General features: G+C 44.9%; 1 protein-coding gene across 3 annotated transcripts in view; it reads left to right on the top strand.

The window, feature by feature from the left end:
* The window catches only part of LOC139751374 (open rectifier potassium channel protein 1-like), a 164,538-nt gene that overhangs the window by 134,507 nt on the left and 15,006 nt on the right, over positions 1-15,025 (top strand). For all 3 annotated transcript variants that reach the window (XM_071666742.1, XM_071666741.1, XM_071666743.1), the window contains 2 exons: positions 5,094-5,215; positions 13,928-14,144. In XM_071666742.1, the coding sequence (XP_071522843.1) occupies positions 5,094-5,215; positions 13,928-14,144 (339 nt within the window). The remainder of the gene's footprint in view (positions 1-5,093; positions 5,216-13,927; positions 14,145-15,025) is intronic.

A 15,025-nucleotide genomic window follows, 5' to 3' on the forward strand; every position in this document is an offset into this window, starting at 1 on the left:
TCACCAAACCTCACGCCTCCGTCGGGGTACGACGCGGGAGGAGGGTTGGGCTGGGTTCTCAACGATGGGCGTTGACGTCACAACGCTCCTCAACTCAGAAGACTCAGAATTGGGGTCGTTGACGTCCTCCTCCTCTTCGTCATCCACAAATCTCACAAGTCAGTTTTCCCGACTGTGTTAGAAGCATAGTTCATATCTCTCTCGTCTTTCAGACTGGGCGAATCTTGTAGCGCCTGAATACACATTCCTCTCCCGTCCAATCTGGAAAGGATTACAATTTTGCGCGTGATCAAGTATATTCCTATGAGTCAACGGTATAAATGAAACACGATGAGTTTCCAAGTGCACTTTCGTGTAATAATCACATCATCAGAGGAGATACAAGAAAAAAGTATAAGTCAGCTGATATACAACGAAGAGACGTAGCTAGGACGCAATTTGGTAAACATGTGATTCTAAATGGCGTCCTAGCTACGTCTCTTTGTTGTATATCAGTTGACCATTGTGAGACGAAGGGTATTCGAGTACTTAGTATTCGAATAGTTGTTTCCTATTAGCCAGGCCCATAGCCTAGCGGTTAGCATTCCTGCCTCTTGCACAGGGGTCCTGGGTTCGATCCTCGCTGTTGGAGGTTTGTATGTTCTATGAAGGCGCGCGCTTCTATGCACTTTATTTGTATTCATATACCTCCGCGTTGTACAGTCAGGTTCGGTAAAATGCTATTAGCTGGCTGTGTGCGCCTGTTGGGAAATAACCCGTATAGACCCCGTTGCTCACCATTGTGAGACGAAGGGTATTCGAGTACTTAGTATTCGAATAGTTTTTTCCTATTAGCCAGGCCCATAGCCTAGCGGTTAGCATTCCTGCCTCTTGCACAGGGGTCCCGGGTTCGATCCTGATATATATGTATATATTAGTGCGAAGTGAGAGAGTTAGGGAGAATGATTTGGTAAACAGAGAAGAGGTAGTGAAAGCTTTGCGGAAGATGAAAGCCGGCAAGGCGGCGGGACTGTGTTGTTGACTGGTTGGTAAGGATATTTAATGTATGTATGACTCATGGTGAAGTGCCTGAGGATTGGCGGAATGCATGCATAGTGCCATTGTACAAAGGCAAAGGGGATAAGAGTGAGTGTTCAAATTACATAAGTATAAGTTTGTTGAGTATTCCTGGGAAATTATATGGGAGGGTATTGATTGAGAGGGTAAAGGCATGTACAGAACATCAGATTGGGGAAGAGCAGTGTGGTTTCAGATGTGGTAGAGGATGTGTGGATCAGGTGTTTGCTTTGAAGAATGTATGTAAGAAATACTTAGAAAAACAAATGGATTTGTATGCAGCATTTATGGATCTGGAGAAGGCATATGAGAGAGTTGATAGAGATGCTCTGTGGAAGGTATTAAGAATATATGGCGTGGGAGGCAAGTTGTTAAGGCAGTGAAAAGTTTTTATCGAGGATGTAAGGCATGTGTACGAGTAGGAAGAGAGGAAAGTGATTGGTTCTCAGTGAATGTCGGTTTGCGGCAGGGGTGCGTAATGTCTCCGTGGCTGTTTAATTTGCTTATGGATGGAGATGTTACGGAGGTGAATGCAAGAGTTTTGGAGAGAAGGGCAAGTACGCAGTCTGTTGTGGATGAGAGGGCTTGGGAAGTGAGTCAACTGTTGTTCGCTGATGATACATCGCTGGTGGCTGATTCGGGTGAGAAGCTGCAGGAGCTGGTGACTGAGTTTGGTAAAGTGTGTGAAAGAAAAAACTGAGAGTAGATGTGAATACGAGCAAGGTAATTAGGTACAGTAGGGTTGAGGGACAAGTCAGTTGGGAGGTAAGTTTGAATGCAGAAAAACTGGAGGAAGTGAAGTGTTTTAGATATCTGGGAGTGGATTTGGCAGCGGATGGAACCATGGAAGCGGAAGTGAGTCACAGGGTGGGGGAGGGGGCGAAAGTTCTGGGAGCGTTAAAAAAAGTGTGGAAGGGGAGAACATTATCTTGGAAAGCGAAAATGGGTATGTTTGAAGGAATTGTGGTTCCAACGATGTTATATGGTTGCGAGGCATGGGCTATAGATAGGGTTGTGCGAAGGAGGGTGGATGTGCTGGAAATGAGATGTTTAAGGACAATATGTGGTGTGAGGTGGTTTGATCGAGTAAGTAATGAAAGGGTAAGAGAGATGTGTGGTAACAAAAAGAGCGTGGTTAAGAGAGCAGAAGCGGGTGTTTTGAAATGGTTTGGCCTCATGGAGAGAATGAGTGAGGAAAGATTGACCAAGAGGATATATGTGTCAGGGGTGGAGGGAACGAGGAGAAGTGGGGGACCAAATTGGAGGCGGAAGGATAGAGTGAAAAAGATTTTGAACGATCGGGGCCTGAACATGTAGGAGGGTGAAAGGTGTGCAAGGAATAGTGAATTGGAACGATATGGTATACTGGGGTGGTCGTGCTGTCAATGGATTGAACCAGGGCATGTGAAGCGTCTGGGGGTAAACCATAGAAAGTTCTATGGGACCTGAATGTGGAAAGGGAGCTGTGATTTCGGTGCATTATTACATGATAGCTAGAGACTGAGTGTGAACGAATGGAGCCTTTGTTGTCTTTTCTAGCGCTGCTGCCTCATTTTGGGGGCGGGGGGGTGCTATTTCATGTGGGGGGGGGGGTGACGGGAATGGATGAAGGTTGCAAGTATGAATATATACATGTGTAAATATGTGTATGTCTGTGTATGTATACGTTGAAATGTATAGGTGTGTATATGTGTGTGTGTGGGCGTTTATGTATATGCATGTGTATGTGGGTGGGTTGGGCCATTCTTTCGTCTGTTTCCTTGCGCTACCTCGCTAACGCGGGAGACGGCAATTAAGTATAATAGAATAATAAGATAATATATTGGTGTGTCTTCTTTTTATACTGTGGGGGTGGGGTAGGTACATTCGTGGGGCACTTCTATTGAACATATAGATTCTACGTATGGTGTCTGTATTAGCCATGTCCTCAGTCACGGTTCCATTCATAAAGAACTCAAAACTACTTCTTTACAGGTCTTTTAATCATTTCTTAACAAAATTCTTGATATATCCCTGATTGTCCAGTCCCTACGTCTGCCGAAGAAATATTCAAAGTCTACGTCATTAGTATGATTTAGAATTTAAAAGGGTACGATTAAGTCCATCCTCACTCTACGCTCTTCCAAGGTGAGTATATTAAAAGGTTCTAGCCTTTCTCTATATCTCAGCTGTCTTAATTCCTATACCATCTTTGTTGTCGTCTTCTTGACCTTCTCATTGTGCCCCTTCAGTGCGATAACCAAACCTGAGACGCATATTAGAGTTGTGGCCTTATGTAAGACGTGTACAGCCACCTGGCTAAATAGTTCATTAGCCATGAACTTGAATGTTGTTCTGTTATTTGCCAGCAGACAGTTGGTTTCCTGAACTATCCTCCTAAGTTGGGACTCCGGCAACAGGTTAGGAACATTGTCGACCCTCAAGTCTATCACACACAGATCACTGCCTACAGCGCGTCTCCTGCTAGTAAGATCTTTCACGGTGACACACCTTCATTATTTTATATTCACTCGGGTTGAACTTCAACCACGCATCAGATCAACTCTTAAGTTTGTCAGGGTTCTCATGTAAGGTTAAGCAATCCTCCAACCTCTTCATTTCCTCATTATGTACAAGTACATTCAGGCATGAGTCTATACCTGTAAGCATGTCGTTTACATTGATCAAGAAGAATAATGCTCTCAGAATAGAGCCCTGAGGTACTCCGCTGGTGACCTCAGCCCATACGTCCTAGGTTCTCCTCCTCTAAGATAATCTGTCTATCGAAGGAGTTTCTCACTTATTCCTGACTCGCGATCCATCTTCGTCATTAGACCGCCGCGCTGTGTAGTGTCAAATGCTTTATGGCAGTCCAGACACAAACATTCCACCAAGCTTTCCCTTTTGTCTAAGACAGAACTCACTCTCTAAAGGGTTTGTTACACATGATCTCCTTTCCCAACAACCATGTTTTCTCTCAGGTAAGTTCTCTGTAGAAAATGATCCACCACTTTATGATTATCTTCTCCAGAACCTCACAACCCAGACTCGTCATTAAGACCGGTCTGCAGTTCCTGGTCTCTTTTCTTATACAAGACAGGCATGATGTTTGACGTTTTCCACTCTCCCAGCACTTTGCCTCCTGCAGCGACGTCTGTCTCGTGTATTTGCTTGCATTTTCTTCACATGTGGTGATATCTCATTCGGACCATGAGCCCTATATAGGTCAAGACCTTTTAGTATTTGGTTAAAGGCTTTTCCGGATGTCTCATTGTTTTCTAAAACCTCCTCACCTTCCATCTTAATGGTACTGGGGCCCTAGCATCTCCCACTGTGCAAACACGTTTGACCTTGTTATTTAGTTCCTCACATACTCGTACGTCATCCTTGACCATTTGTCCCTCTGAATCCCTCACACTGATTACCTTCTCTGTGATTTGCTCCTGAGGATTGGGCGGGAAAGCTCTGGATTTTCACGTGTCGCGTCCACAAGTTATAGTTGTTCCTCGTTCCTCATCCTGGTATGCTCGTTCCACGATCTCGTGTGCCTGGCAGAAAATCGACCGGCAGAAGCGTCTTCTTGCTATAGCCTCGTCATCGCACTCCTCGAAACTTATTCGCTTTTTTTGACATCTTTTATGAAGCGTTTCTTTCCTCCTTCTCAACATTCCCTCCGTATCTGAGGCCTGAGCTTTACCCATGATCCAACTCGTTCACTGTATGTCACGGAACCTCTCACCTCAGTCCCCTGCCTGCTGATTGACAACTGAACTCCACTTCCATAATCTGTGTTACCGTAGAAACTGTTGTGTTCTGTGTATTTACCACAGTTATATCATCTGTGTGTGTGTGTGGTGTGTGTGTGTGTGTGTGTGTGTGGGTGTGTGTGTATGTGTGTGTGTGGAGAGAGAGAGAGAGAGAGAGAGAGAGAGAGAGAGAGAGAGAGAGAGAGAGAGAGAGAGAGAGAGAGAGAGAGTTCGTCCTGATCGTGTGTGCCTCCTGCTCGTATGTTCCTCTGACCATGTGTTCCTCCTGACCCCGTGTCTCTCTTGCCGCAGGTTTTGGCCACATGTCTCCGGCGACAGACTGGGGCCGAATCTTCTGCATCATCTACGCCTTCTTCGGTGTTCCTCTGAACGGCATCCTGGTGGCCTCGCTGGCCGACCTCCTCTCTTGTAAGGTGAGTCAGGTGTCCTCGGCTGACCTACTGCAGGTAGGGGCGCAGGTCAGGCAGGTCTCCGGTGCTATATATCTACGGGGGGGGGGGGGGTCTATAGAATCGTCCCGCGTCACCGGCACACACCGTCACATGGCCTTACTTCATCACAAGGCCACACACTGGCACATGGCCACACCCCGTCACATGGCCTTACCTCATTACAAGGCCACACTCTGTCACGTAGCCTTACCTCATCACAAGGTCACACACTGGCACATAGCCACACCCCGTCACATGGCCTTACCTCATTACAAGGCCACACTCTGTCACGTAGCCTTACCTCATCACAAGGCCACACACTGGCACATGGCCACACCCCGTCACATGGCCTTACCTCATTACAAGGCCACACTCTGTCACGTAGCCTTACCTCATCACAAGGCCACACACTGGCACATAGCCACACCCCGTCACATGGCCTTACCTCATTACAAGGCCACACTCTGTCACGTAGCCTTACCTCATCACAAGGCCACACACTGGAACATAGCCACACCCCGTCACATGGCCACATCTCATTACATGGCCACACCCAATCATATGGCCACACCCCGTCATATGGCCACACTCCGTCACACGACCAGTCTCCGACGCACAACCCAGGTAGCCAAGAACAGGAGCCTGGGTTGTGCTGGAGTCATCAGACACGAGTACTGGACCGTAGCAAGACTGGAGAGGCAGTGTTGACGTCAGGGAGGCGCAAGGCCTAGCTATCGCACCTCCTACGCCTCCCTCACTCCCTCACCAGGCAGAGCTCCTCCTGCCGGAGGCAAGAGGTTGTAGACAGCAGCAGCCCAGGTAAGTAGTTCCCTCCTGCCTTAGGAGAGTTGAAGTGATGGCCGGAACCATCTTACTCCCTCCGCGTCAGTATTGCCGGTACCCAGCAGCTCTCCTCGTCTCCCAGCGTGCACCGTGCACCTGCCATCCTCAGTTTTGTTCCATTCTTCACAGTAATGTTTGAACTGTTACTCTCCTCATCATCAGCGCTTTTCGAAACACCTATGACGTGGCCTCTCTTCAGCACGCAGGCTATCTTCTACCTCAGAGATCAGTAAGATTATTCTATTTCTTGTTCTGCTTTTCTTCTGATGGCCTGAGTTCGATGAAGAGTCTTTGCCCGAACTCGGAGCCTTCAAGATATAAAGGCTACAGAAAATAAGCTGCCGTCACCCACACAGGCAGTGAGACATTGATTAACTAGCTACACGCGAAGAGTTCCCTTGGTGGTGGTGGTGTGAGGCCAAGTACTGTGGCGACCACGTCCCCCGCCACAGCAACCACCCGACCTTGATATCACACGAGAATATCATACTGATACACGGGATCAGCCGATCATGTTATCTCGCCTGATGACACACGATCATCTCCCTCCCTCCTGCTGAAGCAGTCACGTCGTGGTATCACGAAGGCCGGACCGGCTTGCCTGGAAACCTCGGACATTTAGTTTTGTCATTCTGGCCTTTTGATGGCGCGCTGTTGCTTCGTATTGACGGCATCCACGTGTGTAAAACTGCGCACCTCTCTTGGAAATTGTGTTCCCCATCAGGTTAACTGTATCTCAACAGACAGCCTTCATATTTACCTGCCGTGTGAGTTGTAGATATATCTGTACCGTGTATGATGAGGCATGTAAGCTACAACTGTATATGTCACAGGTGCACATATAACTTACAACTGCACACGTAAGTTACAGTTATACATTCAAAGATAAGTCGCCTACGTGAAGAAGACTTCGTAAGATGATCCTCTCGCGTGCAGGACGTGTCCACAGACCATTATTTTCCTGATGTAGATGATGAAGGGCGTCAGCGTCTCCGTCAGCGTCAGCGTCCGGGAGTACCTCAGGCAAGTGTTCTTGGACCTTCTCTCTTCCCGAACTTGAAGGATGACTCCAGACTCTTCCTTGTCTTTGTTAGATGTCCACCTGGACGCACTGTACACCCAGTTGAAGATAGCAACAAATTATAACGGCTAATTATGCGTGGGTCATATATTAATCATGTGATGAATAAAGTAATATCAGTTCTGTATTACATTGGTTGATAAGTGAAGGACTTGAGACATATGAAAGCAGAGACAGCAACAAAAGAGTTGTAGAATTGTTCAGAAACCATTTTCGTGCTCTCAATTTAATATGATTTAATAGTTTTTTGTACTTAAGAATGACATTTTGATAATATTACACGATCGGATCTCGCATACCTCAGCAGCTTTAAAAAAAATGTAATATATAAGTACAGACATGCTGTACACTGTCCAGAACCTTGAGCAAGTCGACTTTTTATACTTTTCTGTCTGATTTCTGCTGAACTATTCAGCATAATACAAAAGTGTGAGTTAAACCTCATCATAGAACACTTTACATTGTTGTTAACAAGTTCCACAACACCAGAGCGATGGGTCAGGGATTATCCTGGTTAATTTACTATCAATATCGGAACTGATCTACAGGAGAACGTCATCAGTGCTGGGTATAGGTGACCTGATGATGATGGTGACGATCACTTCTTAAGCTTAGACGGCCATCAGTGTTGTGTAACCGACGAGGATATGAGGGCGAAGAGCATCACATGTCCCCGAGTGAGGCGTGCTGGTGACAGACAGTGTAATCGATGGTGTAGCGGTTAGATATATGTTTCTTACATCGGTGGTGTGGTGGTTATCATGGCGTATTCATAGGCCGCCCAGGGTCGAGCACATGTTCGATTCCTGGTTGTGGCCGTTGGTCCACCGTCAACCCAGCTGTTCATCATCGCCTCGGGGTCGGCTGGTAAAATGAGTACCTGGCTTAAGATAGCATATATATATATATATATATATATATATATATATATATATATATATATATATATATATATATATATATATATATATATATGTATATATATATATATATATATATATATATATATATATATATATATATATATATATATATATATTTTTTTTTTTTTTTTAACTATTCGCCATTTCCCGCGTTAGCGAGGTAGCGTTAAGAACAGAGGACTGGGCCTTTTTTGGAATATCCTCACCTGGCCCCCTCTGTTCCTTCTTTTGGAAAATTGAAAAAAAAAAAAAAAACGAGAGGGGGGATTTCTAGCCCCCCGCTCCCTCCCCTTTTAGTCGCCTTCTACGACACGCAGGGAATACGTGGGAAGTATTCTTAATCCCCTATCCCCAGGGATGATATATATATATATATATATATATATATATATATATAAGGATGATGGAGAATTGCCTGATGATTGGCGGAATGCATGCATAACGCCATTGTACAAAGGCATAGGGGATAAAGGTGAGTGTTCAAATTGCCAAGGTTTAAGTTTGTTGAGTATTCCTGGGAAATTATACGGGAGGGTATTGAATGAGAGGGTGGAGGCATTTGCAGAGCATCAGATTGAGGAAGAGCAGTGTGGTTTGAGAAGCGATAAAGGATGTGTGGATTAGGTGTTTGCTTTGAAGAATGTATGTGAGAAAGTTCCTAGAAGCAGTGAAATGTTTTCACCAAGTATGTAAGGCATGTGTACGAGTAGGAGGAGAGGAAAGTGATTGGTTTCCAGCGAATGTCGGTTTGCGGCAGGGGTGTGTGATGTCCCTATGTTTGTTTGATTTGTTTATGGATGATAAATGCAAGAGTTTTGGAGAGGGACGAGTATGCAGTCTGTTGTGGATGAGAGGGCTTGGGAAGTGAGTCAGTTGCTATTCGCTGATGATACACGCTGGTGGCTGATTTGGGTGAGAAACTATTAAGGTTGGTGACTGAGTTTGGAAAAGTGTGTGAAAGGAGAAAGTTGAGAGTAAATGTGAAGAAGAGCAAGGTTATTAGGTTCAATACCGTTGAGGGACAAGTTAATTGGGATGTAAGTTTGAGTAGAGAAAAATTGGAGGAAGTGAAGTGTTTTAGATATCTGGGCGTGGACTTAGTAGTGAATGGAACCATGGAAGCGGAAGTGAGTCACGGGGTTGGGGAGGGGGCGAAGGTTCTGGTTGCGTTGAAGAGTATGTGGAAGTCGAGAACGTTATCTCGGGAAGCAAAAATGGGTATGTTTGAAGGAATAGTGGTTCCAACAATATTATATGGTTGCGAGGATTGGGTTATATTCCTTCAAACATGCCCATTTTTGCTTTCCGAGATAATGTTCTCGCCTTCCACGCATTTTTCAACGCTCCCAGAACTTTCGCCCCCTCCACCACCCTGTGACTCACTTTCTCTTCCATGGTTCCATCCGCTCCCAAATCCAATCCCAGATATCTAAAACATTTTACTTCCTCCAGTTATTCTCCATTCAAACTTACCTCCCAATTGACTTGTGCCTCAACCCTACCGTACCTAATAACCTTCCTCTTATTCAAATTTACATTCAGTTTTCTGCTTTCACACACTTTACCAAACTCAATCACCAGCTTCTGCAGTTTCTCACCCGAATCAGCCACCAGCGCTGTATCATCAGGGAACAACAACTGACTCACTTCTCAAGCCCTCTCATCCACAACAGACTGCATACTTGCCCCTCTCTCCAAAACTCTTGCATTCACCTCCCTAACAACCCCATCCATAAACAAACTAAACAACCATGGAAACATCATGAACCCCTGCCGCAGACCGACATTCACTGAGAACCAATCACTTTCTTCTCTTCCTACTCGCACACATGCCTTACATCCTCGATAAAAACTTTTCACTGCTTCCAGCAACTTGCCTCCCACACCATATACTCTTAATACATTCCACAGAGCATCTCTATCAACTCTATCATATGCCTTCTCCAGATCCATAAATGCTACATACAAATCCATTTGCTTTTCTAAGTATTTCTCATATAAATTCTTCAAAGCACACACCTGATCCACACATCCTCTACCACTTCTGAAACCACTGCTCTTCCCCAATCTGATGCTCTGTACATGCCTTCACCCTCTCAATCAATACCCTCCCATATAATTTCCTAGGAATACTCAACAAACTTATACCTCTGTAATTTGAGCACTCACTCTTATCCCCTTTGCCTTTGTACAATGGCACTATGCAAGCATTCCGCCAATCCTCAGGCACTTCACCATGAGCCATACATACACTGAATATCCTCACCAACCAATCAACAACACACATATATATAAATGTGAATAAGAGCAAGGTTATTAGGTACAGTAGGGTTGAGGGTCAAGTCAATTGGGAGGTGAGTTTGAATGGAGAAAAACTGGAGGAAGTGAAGTGTTTTAGATATCTGGGAGTGGATCTGGCAGCGGATGGAACCATGGAAGCGGAAGTGGATCATAGGGTGGGGGAGGGGGCGAAAATTCTGGGGGCCTTGAAGAATGTGTGGAAGTCGAGAACATTATCTCAGAAAGCAAAAATGGGTATGTTTGAAGGAATAGTGGTTCCAACAATGTTGTATGGTTGCGAGGCGTGGGCTATGGATAGAGTTGTGCGCAGGAGGATGGATGTGCTGGAAATGAGATGTTTGAGGACAATGTGTGGTGTGAGGTGGTTTGATCGAGTGAGTAACGTAAGGGTAAGAGAGGTGTGTGGAAATAAAAAGAGCGTGGTTGAGAGAGCAGAAGAGGGTGTTTTGAAGTGGTTTGGGCACATGGAGAGAATGAGTGAGGAAAGATTGACCAAGAGGATATATGTGTCGGAGGTGGAGGGAACGAGGAGAAGAGGGAGACCAAATTGGAGCGATGTGGTATACCGGGGTTGACGTGCTGTCAGTGGATTGAATCAAGGCATGTGAAGCGTCTGGGGTAAACCATGGAAAGCTGTGTAGGTATGTATATTTGCGTGTGTGGACGTATGTATATACATGTGTATGGGGGGGGTTGGGCCATTTCTTTCGTCTGTTTCCTTGCGCTACCTCGCAAACGCGGGAGACAGCGACAAAGTATAATAAATAAATATAAATATATATATATATATATATATATATATATATATATATATATATATATATATATATATATATATATATATATATATATATATAATAAATACTTCCCACGCATTCCTCACGTGTCGTAGAAGGCGACTAAAGGGGACGGGAGCGGGGGGGGGCCAGAAACCCTCCCCTCCTTCTATTTTACCTTTCTAAAAGGGGAAACAGAAGAAGGAGTCACGCGGGTAGTGCTCATCCTCCTCGAAGGCTCAGATTGAGGTGTCTAAATGTGTGTGGATGTAACCAAGATGAGAAAAAAGGAGAGATAGGTGGTATGTTTGAGGAAAGGAGCCTGGATGTTTTGGCTCTGAGTGAAACGAAGCTCAAGGGTAAAGGGGAAGAGTGGTTTGGGAATGTCTTGGGAGTAAAGTCAGAGGTTAGTGAGAGGACAAGAGCAAGGGAAGCAGTAGCACTACTCCTGAAACAAGAGTTGTGGGAGTATGTGACAGAGTGTAAGAAAGTAAATTCTAGATTGATATGGGTAAAACTGAAAGTTGATGGAGAGAGATGGGTGATCATTGGTGCATATGCACCTGGGCATGAGAAGAAAGATCATGAGAGGCAAGTGTTTTGGGAGCAGCTGAATGAGCGTGTTAGTGGTTTTGATGCACAAGACCGTGTTATAGTGATGGGTGATTTGAATGCAAAGGTGATTAATGTGGCAGTTGAGGGAATAATTGGTATACATAGGGTGTTCAGTGTTGTAAATGGAAATGGTGAAGAGCTTGTGGATTTGTGTGCTGAAAAATGACTGGTGATTGGGAATACCTGGTTTAAAAAGCGAGATATACATATGTAATGTAATATGTAAGTATACGTATGTAAGTAGGAGAGATGGCCAGAGAGCGTTATTGGATTACGTGTTAATTGATAGGCGCGCGAAAGAGAGACTTTTTGATGTTAATGTGCTGAGAGGTGCAACTGGAGGGATGTCTGATCATTATCTTGTGGAGGCGATGGTGAAGATTTGTAGGGGTTTTCAGAAAAGAGAGAATGTTGGGGTGAAGAGAGTGGTGAGAGTAAGTGAGCTTGGGAAAGAGACTTGTGTGAGGAAGTACCAGGAGAGACTGAGTACAGAATAGAAAAAGGTTAGAACAAAGGAGGTAAGGGGAGTGGGGGAGGAGTGGGATGTATTTAGGCGAAGCAGTGATGGCTTGCGCAAAAGATGCTTGTGGCATGAGAAGCGTGGGAGGTGGGTTGATTAGAAAGGGTAATGAATGGTGGGATGAAGATGTAAGATTATTAGTGAAAGAGAAGAGAGAGGCGTTTGGACGATTTTTGCAGGGACAAAATGCAAATGAGTAGGAGATGCATTAAAGAAAGAGACAGGAGGTCAAGAGAAAGGTGCAAGAGGTGAAAAAGAGGGCAAATGAGAGTTGGGGTGAGGGAGTATCATTAAATTTTAGGGAGAATAAAAAGATGTTTTGGAAGGAGGTAAATAAAATAAAGTGCGTAAGACAAGGGAGCAAATGGGAACTTCAGTGAAGGGGCTAATAGTGAGGTGATAACAAGTAGTGGTAATGTGAGAAGGAGATGGAGCGAGTATTTTGAAGGTTTGTTGAATGTGTTTGATGATAGAGTGGCAGATATAGGGTGTTTTGGTCGAGGTGGTGTGCAGAGTGAGAGGGTTAGGGAAAATGATTTGGTAGACAGAGAAGAGGTAGTAAAAGCTTTGCGGAAGATGAAAGCGGCAAGGCAGCAGGTTTGGATGATATTGAAGTGGAATTTATTAAAAAAGGGGGTGACTGTATTGTTGACTGGTTGGTAAGGTTATTTACTGTATGTATGATTCATGGTGAGGTGCCTGAGGATTGGCGGAATGCTTGCATAGTGCCATTGCACAAAGGCAAAGGGGATAAGAGTGAGTGCTCAAATTACAAAGGTATAAGTTTGTTGAGTATTCCTGGTAAATTATATGGATGGTATTGATTGAGAGGGTGAAAGCATGTACAGAGCATCAGATTAGGGAAGAGCAGTGTGGTTACAGAAGTGGTAGAGGATGTGTGGATCAGGTGTTTGCTTTGAAGAATGTATGTGAGAAATACTTAGAAAAGCAAATGGATTTGTATGTAGCATTTATGGATCTTGGCAAAGCATATGATAGAGTTGATAGAGATGCTCTGTGGAAGGTATTAAGAGTATATGGTGTGGGAGGTAAGTTGTTAGAAGCAGTGAAAAGTTTTTATCGAGGATGTGAGGCATGTGTACTTGTAGGAAGAGAGAAAAGTGATTGGTTCTCAGTGAATGTAGGTTTGCGGCAGGGGTGTGTGATATCTCCACGGTTGTTTAATTTGTTTATGGATGGGGTTGTTAGGGTAGTGAATGCAAGAATATATACATGTGTATGTGGGTGGGCTGGGCCATTCTTTCGTCTGTTTCCTTGCGCTACCTCGCTAACGCGAGAGACGGCGACAAAGCAAAATAGATGAATAATATATATATATATATATATATATTCACCATTTCCCGCGTTAGCGAGGGAGCGTCAAGAGCAAATGATTAAGCCTAGAGGGAAAAATTCTGTTCCTTCTTTTATAAAAGTAAAATTGGAGGCTGTGTGTGTGTGTGTGTGTGAGGAGTTAAGGGGATTACCTTGATTAGGGCATTAAGCTGCCCGAGCCTGTTTCTGTTACCATCAAAGATAAATCATCCTTTAGGTTCTTGCAGGAAAAATAGAAATATAAGATGGGCCTCCGTAACTAAGAGCTTTTTAAATTCGGCCTCTGGTCGGTGCCCACAGATCATCAACTCGCAGGTGAGGAGGCGGGCCAAGAGGTACGAGTCTCGGGTTGGGGTGGCGCTGGACGCGGTGCTCTACCTGGTGCCAGGCTTGATCATCTTCCTCCTCCTGCCCGCCACCGTCCTCATGGCCGTCGAGGTGGACTGGAACTTCCTGGACTCCTTCTACTTCGCCTTCATCACCCTCACGACCATCGGCTTCGGTGACTACGTCGGAGGTGAGTGCCTCGCTTCCGACAGGCTGGTCTAACAACAAGTCGTGTTATCATGTCGCCAGTATAAAGCAGTTGTGACTGGTTGGTCGGTGGGCGAGGTGTATAGTTAATCGATCTCATCAAACAGGTTTGATTGGTTAGTCATTAGCCTGAGGGAGGTTGTTCGCGAGTCAGTGGCCTCGAAGGGGTTGACTTTCGGGTCACTGCGCTGAAATAAGTTAGTAAGTTAGGGATTTGTCCACAGTAGATTGTGGAGGAAAGTGTTTCAGGTGTGTTAACGAAGGACTAGTCTGAAACACAATGCCCATCAGTTATAGGTTAGCTTTTTTTATGCCCCATTCAAGGCCGGACTTCACTCAGAGTATAGAGAGGGTAATGAAAGGGAAAAAGAAAAAAACGAGGAAAAGTATTTACAGATTTCGGAGGAATTGAGACTTCTGTCTTTAAAATTGCCAGGACATACTTATTAGGAAATATGAGAAGGTAAAGACATCCAAAGCTTCGAAGTGTAGGGAGAGAAAGTTATCAAAACAGCCCATCCTTGAGTTGCGGATGGCCATACATAAATCATGTGACGCAGCAGCTTGCTGATTATTGCGTGGTCTAGCTAGTGCTGGGGGTACACAGGCAGCCAGCTCTCTGGAGCAAAAACCAAAATGATATCTATGAAAGAGGGAAAGTCAACCAACATTGCGGTGTCGGGCAAGGGGGTCAGGTTTTGAGGTAATCTAGGAGAGGTGATAAGTCGGACCGCTTTCGACTCAACTGTGTCAATATAGGATGCAAAACTAGAACTGCCCCAGGTGTGAGAGCAATACTCCATGCAAGGTCGAATCAATCTAAAGAAAGCTCCCAGTTTCCTAGAGGCAGACTAACTATCTCTA

The sequence above is a fragment of the Panulirus ornatus genome, chromosome 11 (assembly GCF_036320965.1).
Source record: "Panulirus ornatus isolate Po-2019 chromosome 11, ASM3632096v1, whole genome shotgun sequence".
NCBI lineage: Eukaryota > Metazoa > Arthropoda > Malacostraca > Decapoda > Palinuridae > Panulirus > Panulirus ornatus.